At 45.3% G+C, this 14,786-nt stretch overlaps 1 protein-coding gene across 7 annotated transcripts in view; it reads left to right on the top strand.

Moving 5' to 3' along the window:
* MICU1 (mitochondrial calcium uptake 1) overlaps positions 1-8,329 on the top strand; it is a 250,242-nt gene extending 241,913 nt beyond the window's left edge. For all 7 annotated transcript variants that reach the window (XM_047072928.1, XM_047072929.1, XM_047072927.1 and 4 more), the window contains 2 exons: positions 2,599-2,688; positions 7,326-8,329. In XM_047072928.1, the coding sequence (XP_046928884.1) occupies positions 2,599-2,688; positions 7,326-7,486 (251 nt within the window). In that variant the 3' untranslated portion in view covers positions 7,487-8,329. The remainder of the gene's footprint in view (positions 1-2,598; positions 2,689-7,325) is intronic.
* The last annotated feature ends 6,457 nt before the right edge of the window (positions 8,330-14,786 follow it).

Raw genomic sequence — 14,786 nt, 5'->3', positions numbered from 1 at the left:
CCAACTGACAAGCATAATAACCAGCTGTTATCATTTTAGTTCTCTTAACAGTTACTATTCTCGTGGTAAATTGGCCTGCTGATTTCTGTTCCTTCCCTGGGCAGTTTAGTTAGCGGGAATCAATTCTTCCTGGGTCAGCAGGGAAAATCAAGTGTCTAGACCCACAAGGCGGAGTTTTTTTTAAAGCCTAGAAGTTCTTCAGTCGTGCAGAGTTTCCACCTCCTCCTTGAGCAGTTAAACCACATCTCACGAACCTCCACTGAAATAGCTTCTGCTTCAGTCTTTCAGTTCCAAGGGACATTTGTTCCTCCTTCACCCTAACTCACATCCCGGTGCAGGATGAGAAAGCTGGGTCTTCCCGCCCTCCTGGGCAGCCGTCCCCCTCAAGCCAGAGGCTTTGAACACCAAGGCATCGCCTACAGCTTTGTTCTAGCCTCCGTCACACAGATCCTCAGCTGTCTGTATCCCTCCACCCCCATCCTCACCCTCAGATTCTAGAAAACACCAATAAACTGTTCTTTGCGCTACTAACTCACCTCAGCCGTTATCTTGTGGCATCCCTTCATAAGAATATAAAAAAATTCAATCTAAAGAGATCAGGCAGGGGTGCCTGGGTGGCTCAGTAGGTTAAGCATCCAACTCTAGATTTTGGCTCAGGTCATGATCTCACGGTTTGTGAGTTCAAGCCCCGCATCGGGCTCTGTGCTGACAGTGTGGAGCCTGCTTGGGATTCTCTCTCCCTCCCTCTGTCTCTGACCCTCCCTCTCTGTCCCTCCCCCACACTCGCTCTCAAAATAAATAAACTTAAAAAACAAAATAAAGAGATCAAGTGACTTCATCAGGGTCACACAGCAAGGTGGTGGAGGAAGAGCTGGGACCAGAGCTCAGGTCTTGTGACTCCAAGCACAGTTTTCCTACCGCATCCCCTTGCACCTCCGCATTGCTCTGGTATTTGTGTCTGCTGACCTTGGCATATACCTCCTGACATGGAGGTGACAGAGGAGAAGTGAAAGGTCAAATGCAGAAGAAAATCACAGGAAAGAACTGAAGTTACAGCAATGAAATCAGCAGAGAAGGCACACTGACTCTAGTTCAAGTTCACACTGCTTCTGGATCAATCTAATCTGACGTTTAGAGGGAACACTTCATTGCTAAGTGATTGATAAGTAAAAATCCTTTTCTTTCCTCCAGGGTTTACCTCACTTAAGAGTGTGCCTGAAAAAAGGGAAAAAAGGGTATGTCTATAAGCAATAGCAGTGTATATCCATGCCACTCGATCAGGTTTGAGGACAGATGGGAGAAAAAGGCAGTGGAAATGGCCTAGCCCTTCCTGGCTTGTTTTTCATGAGAACCCCACACGATAGCCAGTGTTTAACAGTAAATGTGTCAGAAAAAGAGAAAATGGCAAGAGAGAAGAGATTTTCTGCTGAAGTCTGGAAGAAGAAAAACAAAAAAGGCTGAACTAGGGAGATGGGGGCCACTGTTATCCTGAGGGCACAGTTGGCAAAGGCAAAGTGGCCAGTGGAAGGCCTGGAGGGAGGAGGGGCCAGGAGCTCATCCGTGCAGGTACTTAGCTGTCGATCAGTAACCGAAGGATGAAGCCTTAGTGTACGGACACAAGCCTCCTTATTCCCCACCTCCCATTTTTTTGCTGCCTGCTTATTCCCCTGACTTTTTATCATCAGATTCTTTCCTGCCAGCAGGAAATGCCAAGAAGGAGACTATTGTAATTTCAGGCATTCTTTGGTTTTTTTCAAGGCACTCTTATGGTAATAATTTATTAGGAAAGCCACCAGTGCATGCTCTAGACCATTAGAATCCCATCCTTAAATATCTTGTAGATTTTCACCTTTTAAATTTTTACTGTGGTGGGGGCACCTGAGTGGCTCAGTCAGTGAAGCATCCAACTTTGCTCAGGTCGTGATCTCGCAGTTCATGGGTTCAAGCCCCGTGTCGGGCCCCATGCTGACAGCTCAGAGCCTGGAGTCTTCTTCTGATTCTGTGTTTCCCTCTCTCTCTCTCTGCCCCTTCCAGGCTCACACTCTGTTTCTCTCTCTGAAAAATAAATAAACATTTAAAAAAATTAAAAAATAAAAATAAATTTTCACTGTGGCAAAATATATATTAACATAAAAGATGCCAAGTAAGCCATTTTTAAGTGTACAAGTCACTGGCATTAATTACATTCATACTGTTGTACAATCATCACCACTATTTCCAAAACTTTTCCATCACCCCAAACAGAAAACCTGTACCCACTGACCACTAACTTCCTGCTCCCCCTGCCCCCAGCCCTGGTAACCCCTAATCCACTTTCTGTCTCTATGAACTTAATATCAGGCATTCTTACTTAACTATATATACCTCCTAAAATGTAGCAGCAGTAGAAAAGAAAGGACCCTGAGCTGAAAAGGAAAGGGGGTTTGGGGCTAAAAACTGAATTATCATTTTCTTAAATATGACTTAAATATAGTTGAGAACTTTGTATTATGACCAAGTACTTCTATCCTCCCAGACTGAGTACTTCTGTCTCCCCAGAGAAAGCAAAACAAAAGTCCTTGTGTTGTGCTAATTCAGCACCTTTCTTTCTTCTTTCAGTGACCATGCAGCAGGTGGCCAGGACAGTGGCTAAAGTGGAACTCTCAGACCACGTGTGTGATGTGGTGTTTGCACTCTTTGACTGCGATGGTGAGTGGCGCCCTCTGAAGCCAGGCAGGAAAACTGAGCCTGCCTGCCCTTGCTGTAGACACTGTTTATAATGGAGCCTAGCAGACAGCCCCAGGGTACTAATACCGACCTCTTCAACTTACCCCTTTCTCACAGCAACAGCTCGGCCCTCAGCCTCATGACATTGAGAAACGTAGCCCCAGGTCCTGGTTTGTGTTTTCCATTTCTTCTTATAATTCCAGTTTGCCTGTGGGCTGAAGTTAATTTATGACCACAAAGATCTTAAAAATGGAAACAAAAATATTAGACCCAACTTTGCTGCTTAGTAGATTAGGAGCACACGATTCGCAGTTATCTGAATGTGTCTAGAAAGAAGGTGGTACCAGGTGTCTGGGTGGCTCAGTCAGTTGAGCATCCAACTTTGGCTCAGGTCATGATCTCGTGGTTGGTTGGAGCCCCGCATTGGGCTGTCTACTGTCAGCGTGGAGTCCACTTCAGATCCTCTCTCCCCTTCTCTGTGCCCCTCCCCAACTCATGTGCACACTTGTGCACACACTCTGTCTCTCAATAAATAAACATTAAAAAAAGAAAAGAAAGAAAAGAAGGTGGTATTGATCTCTCCAAGGCACATTTCAGTCATTCACATTCCATGCTGGCCATCCAGCTCGCAGCTGTCTGCTGTGTCTGTGACCACTCCGTAGGTTAGCCCGGTTCAAAGATCCTGGTTCTGCTCTAGAATCATTTCTCAGCTGTTGCGCCTGACACAATACTACTACTGATATTCACAATAGAGGCTTACACTTTCTTTCAGTGCTTACTAAGAGCCAGGCATTGTGCTAAGCTGCTCGTGCAATCCTCTGACGTAGGAACTCTTATTCACCACATTTTCCAGATAAGGAAGCTGAGACTCAGAGAGGTGAGGTAATTTTCCCAGGATCACATAGGTGGTAGTAGATAGCATAACCAGGATTTGAATCAAACCGGTGCTGCCTCCCTCTGTCCTATAGGACATCCACTGTTTGTTTCACAGCCAGGGTTCATTATTCATCTCCCTCTAGGAAGCGAGGCTAATGGAATCCAGGAACCAGGTCAGAAGTCCCCGCCTATGTGAACCTTTGTTCTGGTCCCAGCATAATGAATCACTCCGGCTTTTTCATTCCTTGTTTCAATTTGTTGTCATTACTGCATGTTACACTCTATTTCTGCATATGTGACCTAACTTCCCTATTAAATTGTGAGCTTTTTTTTTTTAAGTTTTTATCTTAATTCCAGTGAGTTAGCATACAGTGCATTATGAGTTCCAGGTGTACAATGTAGTGATGCAACACCTCCATACACCGCCCAGTGCTCATCACAAGTGCCCTCCTTAATCCCCATCACCTATTCCACCCGTCCCTCCACCCCCTCCTCTCTGGTAACCACAAGTTTGTTCTCTATAATTAAGAGTCTATTTCTTGCTTGTCTCTCTCTGTATATGTATATTTTTTTCCCTTTCCTTGTTTGTTTTGTTTCTTAAATTCTACATATGAGTAAAATCATATGGCATTTGTCTTTCTCTGACTAATTTCATTTAGCATTATACTCACTAGCTCCATCCATGTTGTTGCAAATTGCAAGATTCCATTCTTTTCTAAGGCTGAATAATATTCCATTGTGTGTGTGTGTGTGTGTGTGTGTGCGTGTGTGTGTGTGTGTATACACACACACACTACATCTTCTTTATCCATTCATCAGGCGATGGACACTCAGGCTGCTTCCATATCTTGGCTATTGTAGATAATGCTGCTATATATAAATTGTGAACTTTTTAAGGGTAGTTACAAGTCCCCTGTTCACCTTTGAACCCCTCCCTAGGACCTCGAGTAAGTACTTTGCACATAACAGGTGTTCATTAACTTAAGTTACTGAAGTTATTAAGTTGAACTTGAGTTATTTAAACCTCCCATCTGCACCCACAACCTAGGTCTGAGTCAAAGAAAACTCCAGGGTTAGGACAAGAAGATGGCCTCACCTTCAGGTAGGCGTGGGTTATTCTCTAGTGCTGCCATGTCCAATATGATACCACTAGTTAAGTGTGACTATTTAAACGTTTCTCATCAAAGACCGTTCTAATGGACAGCACTGCTCTAAAGAGGTTAACTTTCCTCAGATTCTGTTTTTACTCTTACCACTTTTAGGTGGTTTGAATTTTTTCCCAAAAACATGTCATTTTATAATTTTTGAAGCCAGAGAGCTGATCTGTGAAGTAAATATGGGAAAAAAGGCAACCAGCCTCACAGTTTCCCTGTTCTCCTAGGAAGGCCTGGAAAATGAAGTTTTATTTTCCAGCCTTTCAGAAGGAGGTTCTGTCGCTGTCTACTTGCATCACCTTTAGAAAATCGTTTAACATCTCTGGGGCTTATTTTCTTAATCTACTGTCAGTATCTACTTGAATCACCCTTAGAAAATCATTTACATCTCTAGGGCTTATTAATCTGCAGAAAAAGGAAGTATCTATTAAATTTAAAAGACACTGTTCTTTCTACCAGTGCTAGAGCTTAGGTCAAAATGCTAAAGGACATTGAATTCTCAGATTTGTTCACCACAGAATTCAGAGTTGCACTCACAGATCACACATGTGCACAGATGACATTCAGTCATATACCTGCTTCCAAAGTAACAGGAGCCATTCAAATTGATCAGCTGTGGCCTTAGGGGAAGCAGGAAGCAAATCCCACGGTAGTCTAAATGGCATTACATTTTTTTTTGTCATAAGCTTTTTATTATAAAAATATTAATAATCTTATTGAGACCTTTTTGTTCTTTTAATTACATTCTTTAAGTTTATTTAAGTTTGTTTGTTTGTTTGTTTATGAATGAGAGAGAGAGAGAGAGAAGAGAGAACACAACAAGCAGGGAAGGGGCAGAGAGAGAATCCCAAGCAGGCTCCGATCTGTCAGCACAGAGCCCGACTCAGGGCTTGAACTCACAAACTGCAAGATCATGGCCTGAGATGAAACCAAGAGTCAGATACTTAACTGACTGAGCCACCCAGGTGCCCCTTAATTACATTCTTTTTTTTTTTCAATAATTTTTTTTAATTACATTCTTAATAAACCATATTATTGATTACTTTTCAGCCAGCCAGGCTACTTTTTAACTCTTTATATTGAAGTATAAAATACATACTGAAAAGTACAAATATCATAAGTATACAACTTGCTAAATTAAAAAAAAAAACTGAACACACTTGTGTAACCAGTATTACCCAGAAACAGCATACTAGCGGGACCACAGGGCCCCCTGGTGCTGCCTTCCAGTCACTTCCTCTCCCAAGGGCAATCACTTTCCTGACTTGGAATACCATAGATTAGGTCTCCCTGGGTTTGCTTATTTGTTTGATCCTGCTGTGAGGTATCACTGAGGCTGTCCATACTCTCTTCAGCCAGAAAACATGAGCCAGTTTAGGTTTTCAGGTTCTCTCTATAGAAGTAAACCATGTATTCTTACGTTCCACTCTCTTCCCAGACTGATCATTAGTAAAAGTCCATTTGCTGGTTTCCTGTTGCCTTATCACTTCCAGTAATGGTGCCATTCTTTTCATCAGGAGACATTTACCCCTGGGCATGTAGCCAAAGGGTAACTGTCCTCTACTATTGAAGTGGTTACTGTTCTGTGTGGCTGAAGAGATTGACCTTTGGTTAAACCAGATGTTCTCCAAGTTCCTTTCCAGAACTGAGAGTCTGCCACTGAAGAAGGTAGAATGGGAGGCCATGAGAAAATGGGCTTACCCCAAAGCCAGATTTTGACTTTGGTTTTTGCCATGAAAACCCTCCATCATCATCTCTCACCTAGACAACAGTCTTCCTGACTGACTCCGGTACTCCAATTGTGCCTCTCTCCAGTCCCATCCCCACATAGTCAGCCAGGGAGATCTAGCCACAGTGGAAATCTAACTCCATCTCACTTACCTACTTCCAGTCCTTTCCTGGGTCTCCACCACCTAGAAGCTGAAGCACAAACCCTTTCATGAAAATACAAGACCTTTGGGGACCTCTGTCCTGCCTGCCTCTTCTGCTTACTCGTCCCCACCCTCGTGTCCAACAATTCCTAACTACTTGTAGTTCAGCAGCCATGTTGCTCCCTGCCTGAGCCTTTGCTTATGCGAATACCACTACCTAGAGTGCCTCCCCCACCGCACTCCCCTTTACTTGGCCAATTCCTGCTCATCCTTTGGGATTCAACTTAGGAGTCACCTCCAGAAGTCTTTACTGCTCTGTTCTTGCACCACCTCCAGCCTGGGTTCCGTATCTTCCTCTGTGCCCCCATAGCATCTTCTGTCTACCCTGTTATGGCACTTACCATAGTGTTGAAATAATGTATTGGTCTCTCCCACAACCTGGGAGTATTTCAAGGAACAAAGTCTTACTTACGTCTTTATTCTCAACTCCTAGCATAGAACCTGACCTATAATATATTCTCACTCAACTTTTGTCACACTACACTAAACTGTCACTGAGTTGTAACCAGAAACATCAAGGAAGAAACAAACCATTCATCTTAAGCCAAAAGAATTGAATTTAGCTGTGAGATTGCACATGGTGTGAACAATGGAATTTTCTCAGTGTCTTTGTTCCAAGGCCTCCATTTATCTCTGTTGTGTTTGCCTCTTCCTCTAGGCAATGGGGAGCTGAGCAATAAGGAATTTGTTTCCATCATGAAGCAGCGGCTGATGAGAGGACTAGAGAAGCCCAAAGACATGGGCTTCACCCGCCTCATGCAGGCCATGTGGAAATGTGCACAAGAAACTGCCTGGGACTTTGCTTTGCCAAAACAGTAACCAAAACTGCAAGAGGGGCCTCCTCCTCCACCCAAGTCACCCTGGCCCCTTGAGCAGAGCCTTGGCACAATCCTTCCTGCTGCTGCTTCTGGAAGTAGTGCTCCCTTCCTCCTGGGAATGATCTCGGGATTCAACCAGTCTTCCCTCTCCACCCTTCCCCTGTCCCAGCATCTCTGCTCGGCTCTGATTCTGCCCAGTGATTATCCACCTAGGTTCTCAAAAACCTGAACAAGTCCTCAAAGTTCAGACTTTTGGCACCTTCATCAGCACCATGCATTCAGGCACCCTATGGATAGAGAATGCATCCATGTACCTGCCAACCCTGGGAAACATCCAGTTCTCGAGTCATTCTTGCTGTGGATTCACATTAAGAACATTCCGGCTTTTCCTCCTGCTGGTATTCTTAAGCCACAAGTTGGGAAGACCTCTGAAAGGCAAAAGGAAGTCTGTGGTGAATGGTCAGGAGGAAGAGCCGGGCATCCTGAGCTGGTGGGAAGCCTGAGCCAGAGGAAGGATCCGTGTCGGTCCCCAGGGTGGCTCTGAGGCCTGCTCCGAGAAGGTGATGTGCACAGTGGGAATACAGCAAGATTTGGAATTTAAAGTAGCTGCTTCATGGCTCTCCACTCCCGTCTTCCTCCCAGGCTTCCTAAGAGGACTCCATCATGCTCTGTGCCTAATGAGCAGTAGTGATTGAGTTCGTGTTCCCTGCAAGTGCCATTTCCCCTCCAGGAATGTGCCTCTAAAGCCGAGGCCTGGCTCAGAGCCTGTCTGCCCTCTGTCTTAAACACTTGTAAAATATCACTTTAATTATAACAGTTTGCAATAAACTCCCCCTGCAAAGGCTCTTGTCTCTTTTATTTTAGGATCCTCTGGGGTACTTTTCATTTCATTTCTCCACTGGGTTTAGACCCTGCTAGCAGCGGACCTGTTTTCTTTCTACCACAGTCTGGTTCTTCCTGTTGAAAGGCAACTTTAGGCACAAACAAAAAGTGAGGGCATTTGGAGGTTAATGATGGCATTGTGCCTGCACAGTTTGGATGTCATTTCATCTTGGGCCAGGTACATAGTCCTTGATCTCTCCTACCCCACGATTAGGAACTAAGATGGGTAGAGGAGTATGAGAAATCATCCGGTGTGGTGGATCTAAATTTAAGAGCCACAGCAACCAGTGTTTTATATGGACTCAGCTCTCACTAACTCGGTGTGGCCTTGAACAAGCAAGTAATTTTCCATCAGGTTCCTCAACTGTAAAATGACCAGGTTGAGCGTAATGGGCTCTAAGTTTTCTTCCAGGTCCCAAAAGCCTCTCCTTCAGTTCTCCTCCAGAACCTCCAGGTAATGCTCCCTGGCATCAGAGTGTCTCGAGTCTAATGCAATGAAACAACCACACCAAAAACCCAGTGCTTCTTGTGAGGCCTGGAAGCTGCTAGGGAGTGTTTATCAGCCAAATAAGAGCAGAGGCCTGGGTCTGCACCTGTGGCTCCACAAGGACAGTACCAACCCCAGTGTTTCCTCTAGAGCAATGTAACAAGTTCATTTCCAACATCCTTTCTGGGAGCAGGTTAGATTCTCTCTCAAAGGAGCTTGCCACTCACCCACCTCATCTACCTTCCACTCTTTCCTTTCTTGGGATATGTATACCTGGTACCCAGGTGGAGGCATCAGCAAAATGTAAGCTTTTCTTAAATTTGTCCCGGAACCCCCAAATCCCTCGTTTCTGCAGCCCTCATTTCTCCAGCCTGGAAGAGAAGTCCCATTCACAACCTTTATGGGGCATTCATTCCCCTCCAAGAAGAGACCTGCTGCTTGGCCTGGGTTCACTGAAGCGGGAGAGCCAGAGCACAGCAGGAGAGGGTAAAGATCTTACCTACATCTTGAAGCCCAAGGTCAAGGGCAGCCACTTATCACAGGTACGTGGAACTCCAACTTTAGCTCCTGGAAGTGCCTGAGGAAGCACAGGAGGTCCAGGTGCTCAAGAAGACAGGATGGCCACACTTTGGCACAATCAGGTAAGTGTGCAGGTGAGAGGTACAAGCTAAGTCACCCAGAAGAGCCCAGGGTCCCCTACCCTGGAGGAGGATGTCCTCGAGCAAGGCGGCATGTGAGCAGGCTTGAGAGGATTTCAGTAGGCAGCATTTGGGGTAGGCTGGAAGCACTGGGGGATACAAAAGGCTGATTTGTGCTTCTCTTTTTATTCAGATTGTTTCTTCTACCTAAATAGAATAACCTTCCCCTCTTTCTTCAAGACTCCACTCCAGCTGTTCCCTACTTAAGAAGCCCTCGTGGACCCTCTTCCAGACAAGATTAGTAGTCCCTCCTCCCCCTCCCAAGGATCATTGGCCCACCCCTAACACCACTGCTGTAATCCATGTAATGTTTGTGAGACTGTCACCCACAAAGTTCAGACCCAGAGCAGAGACATGGTCAACGAAATGGTCCACCGCCAGAAGCTAATTTTAAAATAACTCTTGGACGGGGGCACCTGGGTGGCTCAGTCGGTTGAGCTTCTGACTTCAGCTCAGGTTATGATCTCACGGTTTGTGAGTTCGAGCCCTGCATCAGGCTCTCTGCTATTAGCACAGAACATGCATGAGATCCTCTGTCCCCCTCTCTCTCTGTCCCTCCCCTGCTCAAACTCTCTCAAAAATAAAAGCATTAAAAAATATAGGGGCACCTGGGTGGCTCAGTCAGTTGAGCATCCGACTTCGGCTCAGGTCATGATCTCATAGTTCGTGAGTTCGAGCCCCGCGTCAGCTTCTGTGCTGACAGCTCAGAGCCTGGACTCTGCTTCGGATCCTTAGTCCCCCTCACTCCCTGCCCCTCCCCCACTCTCTCTCTGTCAAAAATAAATAGACATTTAAAATAAATAGCTCGTGGACAATGTAAAAGTGATGAGCAATGCCTCAGTAAATTCCTCTCACATACCCACAGCCATTCTCTATGTTTGCTGCTGTTCTCTACTTCTTTAAGACACAAAAAGAACTCTCTAGTTCTAGCCCTTAGGCTTCAGGGAGGGAAAGAAAGGTAGAGAGGACCCAGGCTACTGGGCTTCCTTGTGACCCTAAGCTCAGCATCATCCATGAGGACAAGCAGAAAGAATGTGGACAAGCAGAAAGACAAGGTTACTAAGAAAAATGGGCTTAAGAACATGCATGCTCTTCAAAAATCATATTCATAGCTTTCAATACTCCACCCAATTTTAGCTATGGTTGGAGTATACGCACTTGAACTGAATGGGAGTCTAAGACAAAAGAAATCCAGGCAACAGCTGCTACCAAACAGGGAAGAAGGGACAGCAGCATAGGAGCCAGGAGCCAGGTCCCCCAACTGGAGCATCCTCTCCAAGCCTGAGCACAGCCCAAGCCAGGTTATGTGCCCTCAAGACGCTCAGAAAGGGAAGGAGAAAGAGTCAAGAGTTCAGCTTTCAGGCTTCAAGTGCCACCTGCTGGCAAGAAGGCTCAGCACAGGGATTCTGGTCTGGAGCAGGTAAGGGGAGGCAGCTTGAGTCCAGCCTAGTCCCAGCCCTACTCCTGAAACGAGGCCTCCCAGGAACCTGGACGGCATGGAGGAGGGTGCAATGAACAGCCAGAGATTGACCCTAACCATGAAGAGAGACATTATGGATATGATTATAATTGAGAAGAGAAAAGGAGCGATGCTTGTGGATTGTTCTCTGTGGTTCAGAATGGGAATTTTTACCAGCAAATGAGAGGGTGTGAGCTGCTCTATTCATTCCACAACTCTATACTGCTCACCTGCTATGTGCCAGGCACCACCATTCACATGGTTCCAAAACCATTCACATGGTTCCAAAACCCAGCCAAGGAGTTTGTATTCTAGAGAAAGGAAACAAGGTTAAGTACATACGGGTATGAGAGCACTTAGAAAAGCAGAAGGGCCACCCAATGCAGATTTGGGAGCTCAAGGCAGGCTTGCAGAGGAAATGATTTATTTTTAAATCAAAAAACCCACTAAGGTCTGCATGTTGAGTAGGAGCTAACATCAGGGGAGGGGGCCCAAGCAGAGGCTGCAGTGTATGCAAAGGTTCCAAAGCCAAAAAAAAAAAAAAAGCATGTTTCTGGGAACTGAAATTCTGGGGAGCATCCAGGACAAACCGGGAAGTGATTTTGTGACCCAAGAATTAATATAACAGTCTTCACAAAAAAAAAAAAAAAAAGATTTAAAATGCATTTGAGGATTTTAAACCACACCTCTGGGTTATAGGAAAAAATCATGCTGGAAATTTTTAAATGCTTAGGACTGAGCATGATAGGGGCGTCTGGGTGGCTCAGTGGGTTAAGCGTCTGACTCCAGCTCAGGTCACGATCTCCCTGCTTGTGAGTTTGAGCCCCGCATGGTGCTCTGTGCTCACAGCTCAGAGCCTGGAGCCTGCTTTGGGTCCGGTGTCTCCCTGTCTCTCTCTGCCTCTTGCCTGCTCACATTCTCTCTCACTCAAAAATAAACATTAAAAAAATGTTTTTAAAGAACTGAATATAATGAAAATACTAAATATTAAGACTTATGGGACACAGCCAAAGGGAAACTTAAAACTCCTTAACAACTCCCATACTTATATACAGATTATAGGATGACGATATGCTAAACATCTGCCTCAAGAAGTTGGAGGAAAAAAAAAAGATCAAAATCATAACCCAAAATGATAAATAAAAAGAGCAAAAATAAATAATATTAGAAAATTTAGATGCATATAACTAGATACTACAGAAGTTTAAAAATAGGAATATTGGGAACAACTTTATGCCAATAAATTTGAAATGGATAGTTTCCTAGAAAATATAACTTAACAGACACAAGAAAAAATTAAGAATCTGAATAGACTATAATAAACTGAATCAGTAACTTTAAATCTATTTATAACAAAAAACACCAAACCCAGATGACTTTACATGAGAGGAGGGAAAAAATGGAATGAGATCCTGTAGGACCTTGTAAGCCCCAGTAAGGAGTTTGGACTTTATCTTATTATAATTGGGAGCCACTGAAGGATTTAAGCCGGAAGATGATGTAATGAGCTTTGCATTTTGGAATGATGACTTTGCCTGCAACGCCACAGATGAATTGGAGTGGGATCCAGGTTGGAGACTGCTATAGTAACCCAGTTAGCAGATGCTGGATGCCTAGATTAGGGGGAATGGCTGCAGAGTTGGAGTCCCTAACAGAATTGGGAGATGTCAGGTCAGGCCCGAGGGCTCGGTGGGGGCATGTAAGTTGGAGGATGGTGAGGGAGGGGGAATAATTAAGGGTGACACCAGATTTCTGTTTAGATAATGGAGTGTATGGTGCTCTTCAGTGGGACTGGGAAACAGGGAACCGGGTGTGGCTGGAGGAAGATGTGGCTTTTCTGACATGCTGAGGTGCCTGAGAGACATCCCGGTAGAAATATCTAATGGGTTGTCAGATACAAGAGTCTGGACCCAGGAAAGGGGTCTGGGGTGGAGATACGGTTTAGGAATCTCCTAAAAATCTGGGTTCTCCCAACTTCAAGGCCAGCTAACCACAAACGCATAAAGTCTGAATCGGTTTCCCCGCTGTGAAATACTAACCCCAGCTCCATCTCTTCCCCAAGGGAAACTGGGAGTAGAGACCATCAAAGTGAAAGGACTTTGAATCAAAGAACCCATACTTGGTGGGTTATCTATGCGGGGACAAGTTTGGTAGAAAGGGTTTCAAGTGCACTGTGTCCTCCTTCCAGCCTCCAGCCTCTGGCCTCACTAGGTGTCAAGTCGGACGCTCAACCAACTGAACCACCCAGGCGCCCCCAGCATCTGATTCTTGATTTCAGCTCAGGTCATGCATGATCTTTTGGTTCCTGGGTTTGGGCCCCACATCAGGCTCCACGCTGACAGCAGGGAGCCTGTTTGGGATTCTCTCTCCCTCTCTCTCTCTCTGCCCCTCTCCCCTCCCCCCAGTGAACAAATAAACTTAAAAAAAAAATGTATGCCTTTTTATGTTAGGCTTGGTTTTGGAACCAAAAATTGTGTGTGTAAGATCGGAGATGACATCTGAGACAAGATCTGAGGCTGAGAAAGCGTCCGACTTCAGCTCAGGTCACGATCTCACAGTTCGTGTGTTCAAGCCCCGCATCAGGCTCTGTGCTGACCACTTACCCAGCCTGGAGCCTGCTTCCGATTCTGTGTCTCCTCTCTCTGCCCCTCCCCCACTCACACTTTGTCCTACTCTGTTTCTCAAAAAAATAAATATAAAAAAAATGTTAATAAAAAAAAAAAGAGAGATGCTGGACTGAGCCACCCAAGTGCCCCCCTCCAACAAAAAGGCATGTGTTTTAAAGCCTCCCAGTCATTCCCACAGCTGCATAGTATTCCCTTGTATACCATGGTTTAATCAATAAGAGTAGTTTCTCAGGGAGAGATTTTAGAATCTGGCTCTCTGAAAAGAAGGGCTTGGGAGGTCACATTTGGAGACAGCAAGGGACACTGGGGAATCAGGAAGCAAAAGAGGAAAGGACAGGGAGTATGGGACACTCCGCTGATTTGGCAATTCTTCCTGAAGCCTTAGGGAGGAATTTATCCCCACGGCTAGTATAGGGGAACTCTGAATAACATGTGGAGAGAAAAACCTGTCTCTAGGATTCCTTTACTCTACTCATTTAACAAATATATATGGAGCCCATGTTAAGGACCAGGCCCTGTGCTCAGGCCATGGGGAACGTTGAGGTCAAGATCTCCATCTTGGTGTAGCTGGAGACAGGTGTGCCAGCTGTGTGGGGCAGTGAAGGTGAGTGTCCAAGGAGGAGCCAGGCTCACGGAGGAGACCCTTTCTCAGCCTCAGATCTTGTCTCAGATGTCATCTCCAATCTTACACACACAATTAGCAACTCCGTCTTCTGAGTCTCCTCTGGAGCTTATACACAATCCCACTGTTGTACCTGCCACAGTGTCCTCTATTTTTTTAATATCGAGCTTCTTTACTAGACTGTGAGCGCCCTGAGGTCAGGTGCTCTCCTTTAGTCGTGGTGCATTCTGAATGCCTAGAACCACACAGTGCCTGGCTTTCAGTATAGACATCTGCCTGTTAAATTAATTCTACCTCTTCACAGAGATGGAGCTTAAGCTGAGCCCTCAAGAACAAGTTATCTTGGACAGATGAAAAAGATAATTAAGGAGGACAGGCAGACAGATAGGCCTGGGGTGAAATGTGTGTAGATAGAGATGGGGAGGGGATGGCAGGAGATGAAAGCACGTTAAGGTCACACTGAATTCTCGGTGTCCCCAGAGGAGAGAAATATGGAGGCCGGTGGTCAACTAATACAAGGATGGTT

The sequence above is a fragment of the Lynx rufus genome, unplaced genomic scaffold (genome assembly GCF_022079265.1).
Source record: "Lynx rufus isolate CCGP_SWC_20201006 ecotype Redwood Valley unplaced genomic scaffold, mLynRuf1.p SCAF_11, whole genome shotgun sequence".
In the NCBI taxonomy this organism is placed as follows: domain Eukaryota; kingdom Metazoa; phylum Chordata; class Mammalia; order Carnivora; family Felidae; genus Lynx; species Lynx rufus.
This window is presented reverse-complemented; position numbering and strand designations above follow the sequence as displayed.